The following is a 21,092-nucleotide window of genomic DNA, read 5'->3' as shown; positions in this document are numbered from 1 at the left end:
GATTTATATGTATATACACACCCCTGCAAATGTTATTGTCATTTAACTTAGTGGTATTATTTGACCCTTTCAGTTTTGCAGTTAAAACCGTGCCTCGTGTTTATAGTCTGTTTCATAGAATCTAGGTACTTGTAGTCAAAATGAAACCTAGAGGTTTATTGATTTTAAACTTTATCTTCATTAATTGATGGATAAAATGTGTTCTAGAAATAAATGTGACAATACAAAAATTAGTTTTTTTCTGCTGTTGCAACAGTAAACATGATTAGAAGAGATTCCCCTAAGGGTTTATCTTCGATCCGCGCCTGACCTAGTAATAGCATCAATAGCGAAACAGACTACACTTTTTTATGCAGAATGTTCCTTGAAAATGTCTCGATATAGTAAGTTTTTATGCAAAACAGACGCCCATTATTTTTTTTAAAACATTGTATTGCACACAACAAGCATCAAACATGGCTATGATTTTATTAAGCAACCCAATGTTTATATTTTTAACCACTTTAAACGTGGTTGAACACGAACGATAACTCTGTTCTGAATATCATCGTTTAATTTAAATAACCGCTAGGTAGTGAAATAAAACATACCTCTTAGACGATTTTCATGTTTTAAGGTAAATCAAAGCAGGATATGATATGAAAAAGGACCAGTACTTACGTACTTTGAGAATATTATCCGAACACATATATTTCCGCTCGAAATTTCACAGGAACTGAACAATTCTCGGTGAAGTCTCGTGAACTTTCATTCAAGCACCTCTGGAATTATTATAAACTTAGCAACGATAAAGAAAACATTCCGAACACATTCGCAGGGGTGTTCAGAGTATGGTATATAATACAAAAGACACATCGGGGCATTCCGCCTGTCTTATAATCGAGCTTGGTTAAGGTCCAATGTTTCGAGGCCATCTTCCAGTCGACCAAGGTCCCTCTGCATGCTATCAATCCCCAAATATTCTATAGGCCTTCTTACCACTCCTCCTTCGAGCAGCGGAATCTTCGACGCCTATTAATCCGTCCTCAGCTGTTGTCAACATCTCCACAAAAGTGGCATCCATCGCTCTGAACGAATCAACAAACTATTTAGAATACCGAGTCTCTAAAGTAAGAACAATCACTTGAATGTTATATAGATACCGTTACGATATCATAAGATATTGTACTCTGAAAGTTTTAAAATTAAAAAAAAAACCATCGACATTTTTAAAAAGTGTAAATATGGCCTTTGAATAAAGTGGACATCGTCGTCGGAAATCCAAATGCAAACGCTTACTAACCGTTGGCCAACTCACTAAATATTTCTTGTTCTTATTAATAATTTATGCTCTATACAGAGTATTCCAACTGACTTCCTCACTTTTGTAAGGCTAGTTGGCCAATGATCGGTAAGCGTATGCGTGATTGACAGTGGATTTCCGACATGCAGGTGGTATGGGTTACCTTAATGTCAAACAAATTCTCACTGCAATTATTTTGTTTTTTTTCTTAGTGAATTACAGTTTTTGGGAATTAAATGCATGTAAATGTCAAGTGTGTTTATCTTATTTTTAGACTGCATTGAACATGTTATGTAAAATCCTACACAATGAACTGAAGGCCAAAGGAATCCATGTGGGATGCTTACACCCAGGGTGGGTACAAACCGACATGGGGACAGCGAAAGCCCCCGTTACCGTCTCTCAAAGTGTGTGTGGCTGTATACAAGTGATGTCAAATATGAACGCAGAAAACGCATGCGTATTCACCGATTACACCGGAAACTCTTTACCATGGTGACATTTAAACTGAACAGGAATAATAATATATCGTTTTTCTTGAGTCAAAATATCAAATTGACAGTCGCACTACAGCGAATTCATCATTGAATGATGAATTCATGGAATGATTAATAGCTAATAGGGTATGATTGATTTTCACATTAAATTACTCGGTACATTCGACTTCTAATGAATGTCAACGACATTGTTGGTGTTCAGAGTCAAGCAAACAGACAGTGATTCACACTTACTAGTATCATCCGTGAGTACAGGTTCAAAATACTAGTATTTGTTATTATTATAAATGTATTTCAATTATATTTATTTTTTAAATATCTTATATATCCAGCCTAAAGAAGAGGAAGAAGAGTATTTGTACATCTTTGGATGGATTTGTGACCCTCAGGGTTTTCAAATGAAAGAATTGCATACAAAAATATGGCAATTGATTTGCACGCCTGTTAGACATGACTACTTTTATTGATATTTTAGAATATTTTTCAATAAATCATCTTTAAATGTTTACCTATATACGATACTTTTTAAAACTTATTCTTAGGCAGACTAAAGAAATTTATAGCTTTAGGTAAGTTACTTAATCTGAATTTCTGCAGTCAAATAATTTTTCATACAAAATAAGGCCAATAAAATAATATAACATTTCAAAATGTTGCATCTGCAGAATCGACATAAAAAATTTAAGCAAAATAAAAATGATCATACCATTGCTGGGTCACAATCAGTAAGTAAAAGCGTTAACAGATCTAAACGGGGTTTTGTTCTCTGTGGTTTGGATGGATACGGCTCAACACACACTTATCTATGAATCTTACTTGTATATAATTTTAATAAAGTAAAACAAATTGCTCCGTTTTATGCATGTAAGTATAACAATTTCTTTAGAAGAAAGGCGAAGAATGGGCTACATTGTGACTCTTTTATAAAAAAGGCTGGATATTCTAGCGTGTATGGATTTTGAATTAATTATATAATTAGTATATCACCTTAGCCCGGTACTTCGTCGGAGACAAAACCAACGACAAGCCTTAAGGAGGCTGGTTGGTCAAAAAATTAACCACCAGTTCTTCCTCAACCTTTCAGATATGATTTGTTTTGTTATAAACTATTATAATTTAGCAAAAAAAGAAAAAGAAAAAAAGAACCCGGATGTTGTAGATTAAAATTTGAATATTTTGCTATATTTTTATACAGAGCTCTTCTTTTTTGGGAGATAGATTTAGATGCTAACGACCGTCCAGCCCTTTTAAATTAAAGTATGTGAACTGATCAGTTAAAGAGTATGGTTCAACAAATTCTTACCTGTAATGTACCGGAATATGCCGAAGTCTTTGAGATGTGCCGAATTTTTTGTAACCGAGCTCAGTAAAAGTAAAATGATTCAAGATCATCTCATGATTCATTTTTACCGAAGTTTGTTTATCTTTTTAGGCCTTCTTACCACTCCTCCTCAAAGCAGCGATATCGTCGACCCCGAGTAACCCGTCCTCAGCTATTGTCAACATGTCCTCAATAATGTCCTCCATCGCTCGTACCGTAACATCGGACGCAGTAGAATATCGAGTTTCAAAAGTAAGTAATAAGTTTATTTTGGTTTTGATATCTTTGACAAAATTTTGATCACGGTTAATATAATGCTATCATAATGACACTTTTTTGGGAGGTAGTAAATAACATTAAAATTTGAAAAATGACTAAAATTACTTTATAACTAGAACTTAGATTTAGAGAAAAAGTATGTACATTTGAGAGTTAAACAGTGAACGGCAATGCAATCCTGCAAAAAAACCGTTAAATAAAAAATCTTCGAAGTTGACAAGATTTTAATCATGAAATGTCATTGTACATGTTCTTACAGAGTGCCTTGAACATGCTGACCAAGATCCTACACAATGAATTAAAAGACAAAGGAATCCACGTGGGATGCTTACACCCAGGGTGGGTACAAACCGACATGGGAACAGCGAAAGCCCCCGTTACCGTCTCTCAAAGTGTGTGTGGCTGTATACAAGTGATGTCAAATATGAATGCAGAAAACGCATGCGTACTCACCGATTACACCGGAAACCCTTTACCATGGTGACCTCTCAGAAGAATGAATGGAAGTCAATTCGTTATTTTTCTTTATATTAAATGATAGAAGCACTTTCTAATGTGTTCATTGATAGATTAAACAGACGCTGTAGATACATTTTTTTCTAGCCATCCACTGTTTTGGTGTCCAAAGGCAATCAAAGTGACAGTGATTCACAAATATCAGCATTGTTATATTGTTTAAACTGACAAAGACAAGCAGAATACATTGTTTGAACTTCGATTTTCTTTTTCATATGTTTTTATATATCTCAACAAATTTTAAAATTAATGTCATTTATATAAACACCATTTCTGGCATCTTTATGGGTTACTCGTTCGTGCTTACACCTTTGGTATTTCAACACGTTTCCAGATCGGGGTGCCCAGAAACGGGTTGACTAATTGACATGGCAGAAAGGGTAGGGCGAGTTAACCATCGGGCAGATACTTTAAATCTGACAACTTTGTTTTAAAATATGCATACAAATGGATAATAATGCATAATCTAGCGTGTACTAATTTCACACCTTTTTTATACCACTACAGATTGGTTGTAAACCTTAAACATTAATGATTAGTGAACAGATTATTGTATTCTTCTTCTATATGGTAAATGATGTATGCATAAAACGGAGAAGTTTAATGAGAATGCCCCCCCCCCCCCACCCCTCACTCCAGATTGTTTTTTAAAACAGTCTTTTATCTGAAATTCTTATTTGGGTCGATCATTTATAGAAATTAAATTGAAAATTGATCTAAAGAACCAAATTGAGAGAGAGAGGGAGAGAGAGAGAGAGAGAGAGAGAGAGAGAGAGAGAGAGAGAGAGAGAGAGAGAGAGTAAATACCCATTCACTGGTTTGAATTAAATACAATAAAAAAGGGTTTTTTTCTCAGTCAGCTGCAACAAATTAAAAGGATCAAGGCCACGTTCATGTATATATTATTCATTTCAGTTTAGATTTTCAACCCTACCCGCTTCTCTAAATATCAAACAATGCAGTTGTTTTTTTAATAAGATAAGGGAAAAAGTCGGTAGGAAAAAGTCGGACAACTTCAAGCCGACTTTTTCCTTATCTTATTCTTTAAGAGAGAGAGAGAGAGAGAGAGAGAGAGAGAGAGAGAGAGAGAGAGAGAGAGAGAGAGAGAGAGAGAGAGAGAGAGTAAATACCCATTCACTGGTTTGAAATAAATACAATAAAAAGGGTTTTTTTCAGTCAGCTGCAACAAATTTAAAAGGATCAAGGCCACCTTCATGTACATATATCATTAGTCCCCTACCGGTTTTTAACCGGAGGGGACTATAACTTCCCTATGCGTCCGTCTGTCCGTCCGTCCGCCTGTCCGTCCATCCGTCTGTCTGTCCCACATAAGTTTTATACACTTTTTTTCTTTATGCGTTGAAGGAATAATATGAAATCTACTGAACAGCTTCAAAATGTCAAATTACAGATCAAGTTTACCCTTTTGTAGCGTCTGGTTGACATATTTTCGAGAAAATTAATTTTTTATATTCCAATTTTTTAATGTTCGGGTTCGATATTCTGCATAACAGGGCATTGTTTTCACAATTTCCACAAACCGGTAGGGGACGTGTATTGCTTATGCAATACTCTCAGAATGCTTGTACGTTTCAGTTTAGATTTTTCAACCCTGCCCGCTCTAAATATCAAACAATGCAGATTGTTTTTGTTTTTTTTATTTTAAAGAATAAGATAAGGAAAAAGTCGGACAACTTCAAGCCTAAAGAAACCCCCCAAAAATGGTTCAACGTATTAAGCATTATATCATAATAATATGTAAAGTGTTAATTCCCGCGCTTGCGCAGGATATCATTTAGTACATTAGAAATAAGAATTAGAAATAACAATTAATTGAATGTTTTCAGAAAATAATATATGTCCGTGTTTTCGCGACAAAAGTCACAAATAGCCTTTACATTAACTATTTGGTTGTGACTATAAATGGCTTAGTGGTTAGAGCACCAGACCTAATAAAAGATAAAAAAAAAGAGAGCACCAGACATAAACTGGGATTTTTTGATTGAGGGTTTGATACTATCAAATATTGACGCATTTATAAGTCCCCTACCGGTTTCACATGAGGGGACTATAGCTTTCCTCTGCGGGTTCGGTGTGTATTGAATAAACGAGGAAAGTATGTAGTCAGTAATAACAAGCATTCTGAGAGTATTGCATAAGCAATACACGTCCCCTACCGGTTGGTGGAAATACTGTTATGCAGAATATCGAACCCGAACATTAAAAAATTGGAATATAAAAAATTAATTTTCTCGAAAATATGTCAACCAGACGCTACAAAAGGGTAAACTTAATCTGTAGTTTGACATTTTGAAGCTGTCCAGCAAATTTCGTATTATTCCTCAAACGCATAAAGAAAAAAAAAGTGTGGAAAATTGAAGTGGGACAGACAGACGGACGGACGGACGGACTGACGGACGCAGAGGAAAGCTATAGTCCCCTCCGGTGAAAACCGGTAGGGGACTAATAATATTGTGCATTACTTGGACCATCCCTTTTATTGTTTCTAACAAACAAATAAGTTCTATAAAATAGTTTCAAGCATTGTGTTGTTAATTTAATCGACAGGTTTTGTATAATTACAATCGGGTTCGTTATCGGGTTAGTCTGTTGATTCGGGGTACAGAAGACAGTAAGAATGACATTCTGCATAACAGTGAATTGTTTTCACAAATTTCTACAAACCGGTAGGGGGCGTGTATTGCTTATGCTCAGAATTTTTTTCTTGAGTTTTTTTTAAATATTCAATTTTACTGTAGAATGTTTTCAGAAAATAATATATGTTCGTATTTTCGCGACGAAAGTCACAAATAGCAGAGAGAGAGAGAGAGAGAGAGAGAGAGAGAGAGAGAGAGAGAGAGAGAGAGAGAGAGAGAGAGAGAGAGAGATTATTGTTTCTTTGGAGTTGATTCTATAACAGTAAGAATAAAAGATAACATCGTGATTTTTTAAAATGTATTTAAAACAATCAGACTTTAAGCTTAGATAAATCCTCTTTTAAATTATTTTTACAATTATTTATTCGCACGTGTGAGGGAATAAAAACTTATAATAACACTGTTAGAAAACCATTTCCCAGACTACAAGGTACTTTAATTTTAAATGCCAGAATTGTTATTCTACATGCATTTAACAAAAAAAAAAAAAAACTCGTTGTCACCTTTAGGTGTCCTCTCAACCAAAATTTGAATTCAGTCTACGATGTAACTTGTAATTCTTTTCTCTGCTAAGGGGTCCTAAAAATATATTTTGATGGACTTAACTTATATTATTCTACATTGCTGAATTGTCATTCATCACAAATTATGTTTGCTAACACTCCAGAAGTTGGTTCTTGCTCGACAAGAAAAAAAACCCTGGTTATTACAAGTACATTGTTACAATGTATGACCACTGTTGACATTTCCAAAATCAAACATAAATGAGAAATTTTTTCTAAAGGTTGTACATGTACGAAAGTGCACAAGGCGAGTCGATTCTTTAAGGGTTAAAATGCTGCATAGGATTTTTTCCAATGCATTTTCAAGTAGAACTTTTATTCTTGATATTTAGGATATGAAGTTGCATTTTGAAAAGAATTAAAATTAAGACATTTTGATTTTAGTCGCTTGAGTTTAAGACTTTTAAAAAGTGAAAACGAGTAATGAAAGATTAAAAGTACATCTGTACAAGTACATGTATACTGTAACGTAATGCGTTTGGAAACTATTTGGAAAAGAGATTGTAAATGTCTTTGTCGCTCAGTGTCATAGTATATCAAAAATACCTTCCTGAGAAAAGGAGAAGGATAAATACAGGGTACTTTAAAATTAACGCATACTTGTACTTGTGATTTACCTATGAGTGATAATGAATACCCCCAAAGATACACTGACGTCATTCTAAGATTGAGGAGATTTTCGTTAAGTAACTCTATACGAGTTTTTGATCGGATCGATTAAGATGTTACAACGTTTATAATTGGTGAATAGTATACTAGTAATCGGATGTCTTCTTTACGACTGCCAGTGTCTCAACAAGAAATCCGCGGACTCTCTGCAAAGATAGGTCTCTCTGTTGGTTTTTGGTATTGTGTAATTTGATATAATTATACTTATCTTTCATCATCTGTAAAATTGTATATCGGGTTACATGTAAACATAACATTAACTGATCTACAGGGTGGCGGGGGTTCGCCCTCTACCCCTAATTACATGTACCTATTTTTAACAAAAAATGTCAGGATTCGTTTACCTGACGCAATCTACGAATTTTCTCTTTCGTGGAAATGTCAGCCAGATAGTGGATATACCTCTAGTCTAAAAGCTTATTCTATGTTGGATTTTCAAAATTATAAAAAAAATGGTTAAAATAAATGGAAAGTATAGTCCTTATTCCTGTTTTTCAAGACATGTTTAGAATAAACGGGTGCAAATTACAAATCATACCAAATAGAGAGTCAGTCCTCGAAGATTTTAAAAAATTATCCATTTTAATCAACTCATAGGCCCTGTACGTATCACACACAATATATGTTAGGTCAATTTTACCCATTAAAATAATAAGTCACTTAATAAGAGGCAGGCAAGCCAAAAAAAAATATTTATGCACCAAAAAACCCCGCCAATTGTCAAAACCTTTATCCCTGGAGTGGGGGCGTTTGTACTTTAAACTACGTATTATTCTATTGTACTTTAAACTACCTTTTATCCTATTTTAATTCTAAAGGAGGGGGCAACTGCTCAAAAAATGAATTTTCTAGATGTATCTTTAAAAAAGTTTTATAAGAATGTTTGTTGCGAAAAAAGGTGGGGAGGGGAAAGCCCTGTAACTGCTTACATCTTTGGTATTTCAACACGTGTGTGATAATGTCCGTAAGCTATGATTGATATTTTCCTGATAAATTATTATTCTGAAATTCATTTGAAATCTACTTTTATTTTCAATAAACCAGCCCAAAATCGAGATTAAGGTGTTGGACACGCTTTGGCGAATACAGGTCAGTGGGAGTTTGCATCAAAATCCTACTTGCAATGAAATAATATTGAATGATTACGTTAAGAGTTTACCAGGAAGTTATTTTGAGCATACAAAAAAATTAAGATTTTACAAATGTTGAATAAATACACAGGGACCAAGCCCGTTTCAAAATCAATTTCAATGTAACCATAAATAAAGAAATTAATGTTAAAACGGGCTTGGTCCCTGTGAATAAATGCGTTTTTCGAATGCACGATTTTAGTTTAAAGGATACCGGTATATAGAACTATTCAGAATGGGTTATTGGACATTACTAACAACGCGGGTTGACTACACGTACTAAATATCATGGCGGAAAGTGTAGGGCGATACCTTGGATCCGACAACTTTAGCTTAATTGACACCACCGAGAAAACCATTGCCAACCGCCCGACGCGAAGTACTAGTGGAGGTTGACAATGGTTTTCTAGCGGTGTCAATTTCAACTGTTGCCCTCCTAAACAGGCACTATTTATTATATTATACTGAATGTCTTCATTGTAAAGAAAATTTCAATGCTTCTTTAGGAATGACATGAATTCTGTGACGAACCGTACGAGGATAATTTACGTGCATGTAACAATAATATTCGTTGTGTTACCCGTTTCCAAGTGTGTTGCTAATGCTGAGGGTTATAGAACGGATTTTAAACTGCGTCTAAACCCATCAGATTTCAGTATTTAACATGAAAGTATGATAATATACACTGCTGCCTTTCAAAATCATGTTAACCAAGAAATAAACATACACTATCGTTTTTAGATAGCGTTCATTTTTTATGCCGTGACAGATTGGTAGTAAACCTCATACATTATTTTGTTAACCGTGAACAAATTTTGTTAACAACACTACAACAATATAAATAAATGGTTATTCAACACAGTCTTTTGGTTGAAAATCTAATTTAATACAGTATTAAAAATTATTGTGAAAATTGACATAAAAAGAAAACAGATATTACCCACTATACACCTTAAGATTGTTAATACAGAAAATGTTTACTCCTTTTCCATTCACGACAATGTAGTGTGCAAACCATCAATCAGAAGAACGTTTAAATATCGAAACCGATGGGCGTCTACTCTTATACTGATGTTTTGACTAAAATAAACTTCGATTTAACATGTCTTCAGGGACACTACAGCTCCGTGCGCAAATTTTATGAAATGAAAAGTTTCCTGTAACTTAAATGAATTTTCTTGCAAAGTTCAAAGTATGAACTTTGAAACATTTATTTACGCTTTGTGAAATCTCAAAATTCTCAATTTATTGCCAAAAGTAACAATTCTTCGCCATACAGTAACTATTGCAAGCCCAGCCTTTCGTTCAAGAGCACAATTTGATTAACTTTTTGTAAAGACCGGCCCTATAGGTAAATTCTTTTGGTTTATATAAGTGATCCTTTGTTCGCCCGACCATCGGCTTAAATGTGACCATATGCATCAGTAGAAACATATTACCACTTTGACACGCTACTATAGAAAAGTCGGTATCAATGCCATTTCTAACCAGATAACTATGTACAATTAGGATTTTTTTGTTTCATTATTGCCAATGTGCATATTGCCGCACAGTCGATAGCGTGTTACTGCTTGTTATTGACCAATTGCATCTGCATATGTGCAGTGATGTAGGAAATTCAAACTATTACTTTGTAAGTAAGTTGTCAGCAACTGTCATATTTTACAATTGCTGTGTTATAAGAATCGTTGGTAAATTTTGTTGTAACCTTCAATTAAATGTTGGTATGTAAATTTCAACTTTAATTTTCCATTTAGATTGAATGTGAAGAAAGATGAAAGAAGCTTGTACACATTTAGTCACTAATAGAATTTTATTGCGTTATTTCGAAAGAATGGATAAACAAAAGTCGAATTCAATGTCCTTTGGCTAACATAGTTACAAGTACTTATCGACTAAGATGGCGTTGTTTTCAAAAGTTTTATCATCGTTTTCTTACAAAGGTTCTGAAAGATAGGATCTGGTTTCGAGCCGAACGATGACGTAGCAATGTACGGGCAAACAAATATCTCACAAAAAATCAATCCTTTATTTATTTATTTTCACTACTTTTGCTATCACAAAGTTGCCTAGAGATAAGATCTGCATGGATTTGTTTCAAAAAAGATGGGTGGAAAAGGCGTGTTAAATGCCCATACACAGTTGGACAAGCTACTGAAAAAATAAAATAACCAAAAATCTGATTTTGTTTATAAAAATAAATAATAAGCCGATTTCAACCAACAAAAACGTGGAGAGATGACCCACTATGCATTAAAAATATCATTTTATATCCCAACAATTGAACGTTTTGAAAAAATAATACAAGTCCGTAAATTCGTGGCCAAAGTCACAATTTGTTAATAGTAGTTAAACAGCCAATTTTGTTGTGTCTGAAATGGCACAGTGGTTATAGTACCTGACATAAGCTAACCTTATATACTAGTATCTAGGGTTTATATGTTATGGGTTCGATACCACCAAAATTCTAGGCAATATTTATTTTCTTATCTTTTGTTAAATATATTAAAAACTGAATATAGTTAGAAATTGTGCTTTTGCAAACTTGTATTATAATATATTTGAATAGATTTAATTTGGAAAAAATATATTCAAAATTTTATTTTACGACTAAACCGAATGGGCATTTGCGCTATCTTAATCCCACATCTTCTTTAGAGAAACGTATTTCGTTATTAAATAAAAAGATATATGTAATTGTTTCTTTGCTATCTAAAACGTGACAATTTTGGTCCTTAGTCTTCAGGTTTGCATAGTTTCTTATGCTTGTGTTAAGCCTAAAACGACATAAATTCATTTGGTTGAGAATTTCAAAGATTTCATGATTCGGTAAACTAATTAAGCAAAACTTTTTCAGCCCGAGGCTTATTTTCTGCCGCGAACATTCGTTAACTGCTCATATAGACGCTTGTTTTTGTTTAAAAAATGTTTACCTCGATAGTACAACAAAAGTACAGGTATCTTACTTCAAGGTACGTGTTTTTAGGATTATTTGTTCATCGGTATCCGTCGTACAAAACATCAGCACAATAAGAATTCTTATCGACAAAATAATAGTATTGTTATCAATAATCTATAAACATTTTTACCTAAATGTACTCTCTTTTCTTTATCAATAAAGTGTGCCTAAATTGCAGATTGTATACTTGTAAAAGATTTTTATCTGAACTCTCTCTCTCTCTCTCTCTCTCTCTCTCTCTCTCTCTCTCTCTCTCTCTCTCCATATATACTTACTGGCTGCATTTTCAATTCCCCCCGTTTTGGAATCACATAGTTATGTTTATATTTATTAGGAGCTGAAAAATGAACACAGAACGAACGAAGGTGTATACTTTTAATTATGCAAATAAAATAACCGATTTTACAATGTTACAGCTATACACGTATAATCAACAGGAGTATATACAAATGTATGATGATAAGATTTTTTTCTTCAATATTTAATCTCGAACATAATGTTCATTTGATGCATCCTTTTACTATCTGGTCTTAAATATGTGAATTGGACTATAAAGAATGTTTGAAACACAGTGGTTTTAATTTTTGCATACTGCCTGAGAAACTTACATGGCATTTTCGATGTGAAACATTTCCAGTCGGCGAGCCATGCAATGTTTCATTGTATGGACGCTATAAATCATGTAGGAGAAATAAAAGGGATGCGTGCTGCACATGATTTTGAATGCAACAATAAATTTTTATTCCTATCTCTCGGCACATTTGTTAGTCAGCGGCAATTGTTTTTTTGTGCGAAAAGGTCCTGTTAAAAGGGGGGGGGGGGTGTACGACCTTGTACAAATGTGGACCAAAATGTAAACATTTCATGTTCTGATTTATTTATACCAAAAACTGACAAAAACTGGTCAAAAGATTTAAAAAAGCAATTAATATGAGGTTTTACATGTTGTTTTGCGTGAATAATTTTAGACACAGTGTAGTATTTTATTGGTTAATTGCAGCCTGACATCATCATGATCATTTCGTGCAATCCCTGATTTTTCTTAAATTGCTGCTGGACGTTTCGACCAATCGATAAAATGGTTATATAGAACCTTGATCGTGTAGATTTTAGCCCCTGTCTGTGTCTATAGCTCAGTGAATTACAATCGGTTTGCTTAAGAAATATAGAAGAAAATACATAGTAAATGTAAATATCAGTAAAGTATTCAAGTCCATACTAATGATCTGATGCACTGTGGTCAGCATATTTCTTTTAAATATGGCTGACCCGGCGCCGATATCTTGTTACGTAGTGTCTAAATAAGTACGAATTGATGTAATGAGGTACATTAAACTGGTCAATAAATCGTTAAATTTAAAAACAAAAGTCTGTAAAAATCTGCTCCCCCCCCCCAACCAACTGCTATTGCGGGAAATAGAATTTTTGGATACGAATGTCTGTGTCTGTCATTCTGTGATAAACCTGGTTACTTATTCCAATGTTGCACATGTACATAGGTCTACGAAAAACCAGTTGAAGGACTGTGAACGATAGTATTTTATCGGCATATATCTAAATGTAATTAGTAATGTTTAAAAAGTAACGTATTTTTTAAAAAAAGCATATGTTAACGATAATCAATCCACTCATGACGGATGCAAAATTCGACCAAAAGGAAAAACAAATCGGTCAAGTGTGAACAATGCTATGGTAGTTTAGTCATGAAAAGAGGGACTAATGCTATCTCACAAAGGATTTGGGAGATAGGGTATCTAACCATCTCAAATTGAGAAACTGTTTAAGTATATTAAGTCTATAGGGTTTATTTGAATGTTTTTGAAAGCACTCGATCGTTATAATACCACCACAAGACCGTTCGGGAACAATCAGAGTTTTCCTCTTTATGTAGCCGCTGCAAGGACTTTCTGCAATAGAGGTATTTTATTCACTCTTTTCTTTTAATAATGTGGGAAAAAATTTAGATGTACGTTTAAACATGTATTGCAGATTTAGCAAGAAAATATTTAAATTGTGGCTGTAACGGATATTAACCCTTGTCATTTTAACTTAAGCCGTTTTAAATCCGATGAGAAAGAACTGTTGTATCGCGAAGTTTTAGGAATTCCTTGTCGGAACTATTATAGTAAGTTTCTACCGCAGCTTTTCATGTCATTTTTTTCATTTTTAGTTAAAAGCCAGAATAATAGTAAGCAGTTTTTTCATATTGGTATTACTCTTCATTTTAAATTTTTAGTTTTTTATGGCGTTAAATGTTTTTGTAGAGCAGTCGTAAACGTTTTAACACTTTTAGCTATCTCTAAAAATACCAAGATCAAATTTGGAGTAGCTTTTGAATGGGAAGGGGATGCATACATTGTATTTTTCGATCACCACACACCCTCGGGTTTTGATATCTGAGTAAAAAGGTAAAATTGATACGATAATTATAATATTAGCTTCATTTGCGAGAATCTAACAGACAAACTGAGTATGCGGTGAAAATAAACGAGGAAGTCTAAAACAAAATGTAAAAAGTGGGAGGGATTAACGTTGCTATTGATTATAAATTTTACGGAAATGATGCGTTTATACTTATCAACTGTATTTTGGTAATCAAATAGTTTTATTACCTAATCTAAGGGATTTTGTTGTTTTATTACAAATTAAATATTTGCATCTATTTTGAACTGCCGGTGTCGTATGATTTAAGGTCCGCCCCGTAAAATGGTCCGGCCGGACCTTTAATGTTAACATTTAAGGTCCGGCTTTCCCCTATAAGAAAAGGTCCTACCCGTAGTCACTTGTTAAAATTTCTCTTAAAGTAATTGTTCTTTTTGTTCGTTTACTTGTATTTTAAGTATGTCTTTGTTTACATAATCCAGTCGGCCATTTGCGTATTACTTTGTGGAATATCAAATATTCATAGCGGATTAGATTTTGACCAATTGTTTATGAATCTGAAAAAAAGAAAACCAAGAGTATTTTGACACTAATTTGTACACAACATTTAGTCCCTTTGTTTTTAAATCTCTTCCGGTGTATATGTATTAGCAGAGGGTTACATGACAGGTAAACACGGGTAAAAGAAGCCCTGCAGGCATTCACACCTATGTTAATCACCCCTTAACTGAGAGAAAAAAATGTCTCCGCTGTAGTGCTCTACGCAACTACATGTAAGATTGTCTTTTTAGCTTTTGCTTTGTTTATTTTTCAGAAGATCAGAAACTTATGATAATATACTAATAACTTAAACGTCTCTAGGTAGATATATCACAAGTATAAGATCATTAATAAAAGGTCGCATATGTGTTTTACCGTAACAGAGGGTATACGTTGACAATATAGTGTATACATGTACTTATTGTGGTACAGTAAATATATGGGCGAGAAAAAACAAAAGAAATTAATCAAATGATACGTGTACCTATAATTAAAAAGCATGTTTAAATTGACTACAGGTAAATTGTTTGAAAACGTAATAAAGGTGATAATGTTGTAATAATTTCTCTCTCTCTCTCATGCGCATGCAATATAGTTTAAAAAGTGTAAGTGTTTATTTCCGACAGTATTCGATCACCTCATTATTCTAAAAGACTTATTCCCTCTTTCTTTAATCAAACGTACAATACTTTTATATGTATATAATGATGCATACATGTAATTAAGCAAGGATTTGGAAACAAGTAAACACTATAGTTTTATTATAAGTAAATCCGTTTCCCTCGATAATATTTAAATTCTATATCATAAAGCGCTTTAATGCAGAAATATATTTGTAAACTGCCTAAAAAAATCCTTGTTGATTTAAGAAAAAAATTGTATCTCCATGGAGTAAAATATTGACGTCCTTATCAAATGGATAGTGTCTAGAGTAACAATCTTGCATTGGTATAGATTAATAACTCTCTCTCTCTCTCTCTCTCTCTCTCTCTCTCTCTCTCTCTGACATCCATGTTGGTGAAGTGTCTAGTTACATATCCTTCGATGCATCAATGGTATCATTGGTATATAGGAAAATACTTAATCAAGTTGACACTTGTATTGACTCTAATTCAGTGATGATCTTTTCTTCAGTGGGTAGGACCCAAAAATAAAGTTAAAGAAATGGTCCGCCACGTTGAAATACTGAATGCAGATAATTAATATTCATATGATAAATATTCGTATGAATACTTGTTTTGATTTATCCCTATAATCTTTTAATTTAGTGCTAGGACTTAATATTATGGCACAGAAAAGGTCCACTTGTTGAAATACCCAATGCAGAAAATTAACATTCATATTGATACTTGCTTTGATTGACCCCGATGTTCTTTTAATTTAGGGATAGGACCTAGATGTAATATTATGGCTCATTTAGAAAAGGTCCGCCCCATTGATCGAAATACTGTTTGCAAAAAATTCACAGTATGTTGACCCGATGACCTTTCATTTTAGAGGTAGGACACAATAGTTCAAGAAAAGGTCCGCCTCGTTAAGTGAACTGCATAGTCATGCATGAATGTAGTGAGTTTGTTATAGATTTTTATTGTGATATTTTTCAGTTGAACTACGTAATGTTGGAGTGGACATGAAACTGACTTCAGTGTAGGTTTTATTTTTTAAAATGTACTCAGAGTAGTTACACATTAATTGTAATAATATTTATATAAATAATTGTCATCGTAAAATATTCAATTAAAGAGGCGAGACCCGATACATGTACATATATATGTACATGCATTGTGTCCTTAAAAATTAGTGTAATGTTAAGTAAGAGAAGTAGTAAAATTTATTTAAATTGAGATTTATCCCCCCCACCCCCCTATACCCGGTCTGATCTTTTGGTGAAGTTGACTTTTTCTGGATAGAAATTCTTTTAATTAAAGTCATGTACACAACATGTTCCATTTTAAATATCTAAAAATTAACGGAAAATAAACGATTAATGTACCCCCCCCCCCCCCACCATTGCATATGAAAAAAAAAATACCTTTTATATTCAGGTTGGGGTTGTTTAAAATAAATCGGAGCATTTTGTGTACATGACTTTTAAGGAATTTCTACCAAAACAGTGTCAACTACCCCATGGGTCTAAATTCAGGGGGGGGGGGGGGGGGGTATTGTCTACAAGCACCTGTGTTATTTTTTTTCTAGGAAGAAAATCGGATCCCTTTAATTTTTTTGCCAGAAGCAAAATGCATATACAGCCGAAGGAATAGGGCTTTTTACTAATCTTACATGTAGTCTATAATTTCTCATGAAACAAATCAATTCCTTTGGATACTCCCCTTCCTTGATTATTATAGTTCGATCCAAATATAAAGTTTCAAATAGAAAGAGGGATTAAAGAACTGAATAATTTATAATAATTAGCATAACTTTCACTTAATAATATGCCCTAGTCACAGGGGCGTCGTATCTCTCTCTCTCTCTCTCTCTCTCTCTCTCTCTCTCTCTAAATGTATTACATGTATTTATATATATGTCATAGAGAGTAGAGCGGATACGATGCCCCTGTGCCCTAGTGCAAATAAAAAGTAGCAATGATATCGCTTGCATGTACCGTTGAAATTGAATTGTAAAGAATATTTGATTTTAAAAAGGGTAACGTTTTTAAGCGTGTATCGTATTGGAAAGATGTGCAAAAAGAGGACGTTGGATATGTCCATTGTTTACATGATTATTTCAAACAGTCAAACACCTGAAGGTGTGAACCCCTCACACCTGCAGGGTGGATTGTGTATATACAACACCTGGTTAAAGCCATTGTTTAATTAATGACGCCAATCAGTTTCATTTCCTGCTTATACCTGTATAAGTATTTTCATTAAAACTCTGTGCTGGATATTTACTGACTCACCTCGGGTAGGTACTCGTTTATAAGAATTAAAAAATAATACCACTTATTTTGTAACAAAATAGTCGAAATTGAAATCATATAAATGAAATAATATACCCCGGACCTTTAATGTTAGGCGGACCTTTTCTTATACGGGCCGGACCCTTTTAGAGCAAAGGCGGACCCTTAATGTTAACATTAAGGGTCCGCCCCGGACCATTTTACGGGGCGGACCTTAAATTATAACTTTGATCTATTGGACGCCGGTCAATAGACTGTGATCTTTTGGACCGGCAACTTATATCAGAATGCGTGTACGTTATAATGTTACATCCTTTCTCAGGGAATGTATATTCCTTTACATAGACGCTGTTTTTAGTACTTGGTGAAACCAAATTCAATGTTATCAAAAGCGAGTATCAAATAATGCCTCATATAAGGTAAAAGAATATTTAAAATCTAATGGGTTGAAGACTCCTCCTTCTTTGTGTAAACTAATATTAAAATGAGATGTTGTAATGCATGCAAAAGGTTGGGTGCATGTAAAAGATAAAAAAAATCTGAGTATATTGCATAATGGCACGAAAACCATCAACCCGGAAAACTAAAAAAGGAATTAGGTAATAAAACAATTATTTAATGCTTGAACGGTCAATAGACCAGAATATCTTTTCCGAGGTGCAGGGAACAGCTCAGTATGATCTATTGCCCGAGGCCAACGGCTCAAGCATTAAATAATTGTATAATATTTTCTTTGCCTGTGATAACACTACGAATCGATTTTGTACTTTACAGTTCAATATATCCAAATGACGTATAAATGGGGCTTATTTATATTAAAACATTCAATCGTACGATTGCTGAAAACTATATATAAATATAATTAATAAAGAATCTTCTTTAAATATTATGAGGTAATAATTTCGGTTGGAGCGTGATCAAATCTATCATAAAAACCTTTTGGCTTCATTGGAATTGATCACACCCGGACCAAAATTATCACCTCATAATACCCCCAAATGACTCCTTATTCCTTAAATAAACTTTTTAAAACGTTTTTTTAGTTATGCTTGAATGATTTGTGCAAGGCTAATGGAAAAAAGGTATTTCTGTTCTGATAATTTATAGATGACGGCCGTGGTATTTTGGAGAACAATTAAGATTAGCCTTGTAAAAAGCTAAAAAAAACTTGGCCAACAGAATTATTCTTGGCAGCAGTGATTACACTGTAAATTAATACAATACAAAATATATAGTATCCAGAACCAAGCACGTAGCATCGTTTTTGAAAGTGGGGGGGGGGGGGGGGGGTGTGCAGACTCATCCAAAAAATCTTGACAAGTTTAAAAAAAAAAAGAAAAAAAAAAGAAAAGGAAAATTTAAAGCTTCCCCAAATCTTCAAAATCCTAATCCGGGGGAGGGGGGGGGGAAGCTGGCTTAGTATATATAACTTCAATTTCACTCTTCATTTCCTTATTTTCATATCAATTTTTTACATACTCCCAAAAAAGTGAAAATTTAAAAAAAATTGTTGGTGCGAAAAAAAGAGGGGGGGGGCCCTCCCTGCCCCCCCCCCCCCCCCCCCTTATGCTACGTGCCTGAGAACGTCATCGGGTGAACGTTTAGTTTGCACACTTATTTTTTTATGCCTGGGGGTGAGGAGACAATCTTGTGGCGGTGTACATACAATGTATGGCTGTGCACCCACAATTTCTGTAAAGTAATATTTACATCTACCAAGAATGATTCCCTCTATTTTTTATGAAGGTAGCGATCATTGCAGAAAAAATAACATAACCCACTAACGCGGGTTATGTATTTTTCTGCAATTTCGCCACTTCATATCACGCATGAATTTCAAAAAACATTTTATTGTTTACAGTAACTGTGCTGTCTTGAATTGAAACGTTGCAAAGATTGATTTCGAGTTTCATTGTCCTTGTTTACACACATGTAACAAAGATTGTGAGCTGTATCTTATTTTAACTCTACGACACTCTTATATCAGTTGATCATTAGAAATGCAACTTGCTAAAGCATTGTAAACAAAAGACTTTAATTTTTTTTTGAAAATATAGGATTTGATCAAGATCGTGACCATGCCCCTTTAGAGAATAGGGGAGATACAGAACCATTTTAAATTTAAGAATCAAATTCTTGCATCAAAGCAAATTAAAAATTACACTGGTTCCGAGTGAAATATGCATGAATTGCGTAGTGGCAGAGAAGTCTTGTTGATATCAAAGAGCCATGGCTGAGTGGCCAGCAAGGAAATAGACAAACCGACATCACATTGCTGTCTCACTGTTTCACATCACAACCCAAAATTCAAGCTCCTGTTAAAATGGTTATACATGTATATGCAGACTTCGGACCGTGGCTGCAGACAATATCCTTGGACAGTCTTCCATAACGACGATGCGTAATTCGACATAGAAACTGACCAGTTTGATAACTTCTTCGAATTTCTCCTTACTCCTTCACAGAATTCCAATTTACTCAAGCGCATTTGAAGTTTCACCTACAACTAAGTAATTTAAAATCAGCCCGCGGGTTGACTAATAATGTCCGCGGCATCCCCTTGATCTCGGTAATAATAACTGTAATAGAATTGTCTTTATAACAGTTTAAAATCACGTCAGATTTGCCATGCCCTTTCATGGTACATTGTCTCAAGCCACGGTCCCGAGTCCGCACAACTCTCTCCTAGATGGGAGGGGATTGCACATATTGGTCGGCGATGAGTATAATTCTCAGGAGTGACCTCTATACGCTGCATATACATGTACCATGTACATTGTACCATTAAATCTATAATGTCTCTCACTTTTTTTCGACCAGGTAATTATTTTAAATCTTCTCCTTTTAATCAATGTCTTATAATTTACAAAACTTGCCTTTTTAATGATCAAAGAATATTTGTTTCGACACGAGTAAAACATTTTAAAAATAATAATATTTATGTGTCATCGTATTTTTAAACATTATATCATTACTTCCAAATTTCTATTTGTTTTAAAGTTATGGTATTGAATAGTATATTTTTTTATTTCTCAAATTTAACCAAATGCTTGGGAAAAAAAATATAAAATAATGTTTGATTTTCTTGTTTATTTCGATAGGAAGTACGTCACAATATAGAGATGTCGCATATATAATATACATGTAATGTACATTGTAATATTCGACGAGATAAGTACTTACATTGTACATGTATTAATAATTGGAATCAAACTATTTGGAGTAATTATGTGGTGAAAGTTTAAACCTGCGTATCCACCGATATTACATATGGTTGTTATTTTGGCAGGTTTTTAAGTTAAGTATGATACACATATATAATTATATGACAAAGGTGGCAGTCGAATGGAACTCGCGCTCAGTGTCCACTGGGCTATTCTTGTTTGGCATTATGA

General features: G+C 34.0%; 2 protein-coding genes across 7 annotated transcripts in view; both read left to right on the top strand.

Annotated features, from left to right (window-relative positions):
* LOC128189873 (C-factor-like) overlaps positions 1 to 4,116 on the top strand; it is a 5,504-nt gene extending 1,388 nt beyond the window's left edge. Inside the window, exons 5-6 of one of the 3 annotated variants that reach the window (XM_052861654.1) lie at positions 3,212 to 3,352; positions 3,639 to 4,116. In XM_052861654.1, coding sequence (XP_052717614.1) covers positions 3,212 to 3,352; positions 3,639 to 3,863 — 366 coding nt within the window. In that variant the 3' untranslated portion in view covers positions 3,864 to 4,116. Of the gene's footprint in view, positions 1 to 968; positions 1,110 to 1,556; positions 1,932 to 3,211; positions 3,353 to 3,638 lie in introns of those variants that run through there. The other 2 variants (XM_052861655.1, XM_052861656.1) reach the window with 2 other exon arrangements.
* Positions 4,117 to 7,880: 3,764 nt separating this feature from the next.
* Positions 7,881 to 21,092, top strand: part of LOC128188197 (multidrug and toxin extrusion protein 1-like) — a 30,659-nt gene continuing 17,447 nt past the window's right edge. For 2 of the 4 annotated variants that reach the window (XM_052859106.1, XM_052859103.1), the window contains exon 1: positions 7,881 to 7,942. In XM_052859106.1, coding sequence (XP_052715066.1) covers positions 7,882 to 7,942 — 61 coding nt within the window. In that variant the 5' untranslated portion in view covers position 7,881. Of the gene's footprint in view, positions 7,943 to 13,713; positions 13,792 to 13,948; positions 13,999 to 21,092 lie in introns of those variants that run through there. The other 2 variants (XM_052859105.1, XM_052859104.1) reach the window with 2 other exon arrangements.

Source organism: Crassostrea angulata, chromosome 6 (assembly GCF_025612915.1).
Source record: "Crassostrea angulata isolate pt1a10 chromosome 6, ASM2561291v2, whole genome shotgun sequence".
Lineage (NCBI taxonomy): Eukaryota > Metazoa > Mollusca > Bivalvia > Ostreida > Ostreidae > Magallana > Magallana angulata.
This window is presented reverse-complemented; position numbering and strand designations above follow the sequence as displayed.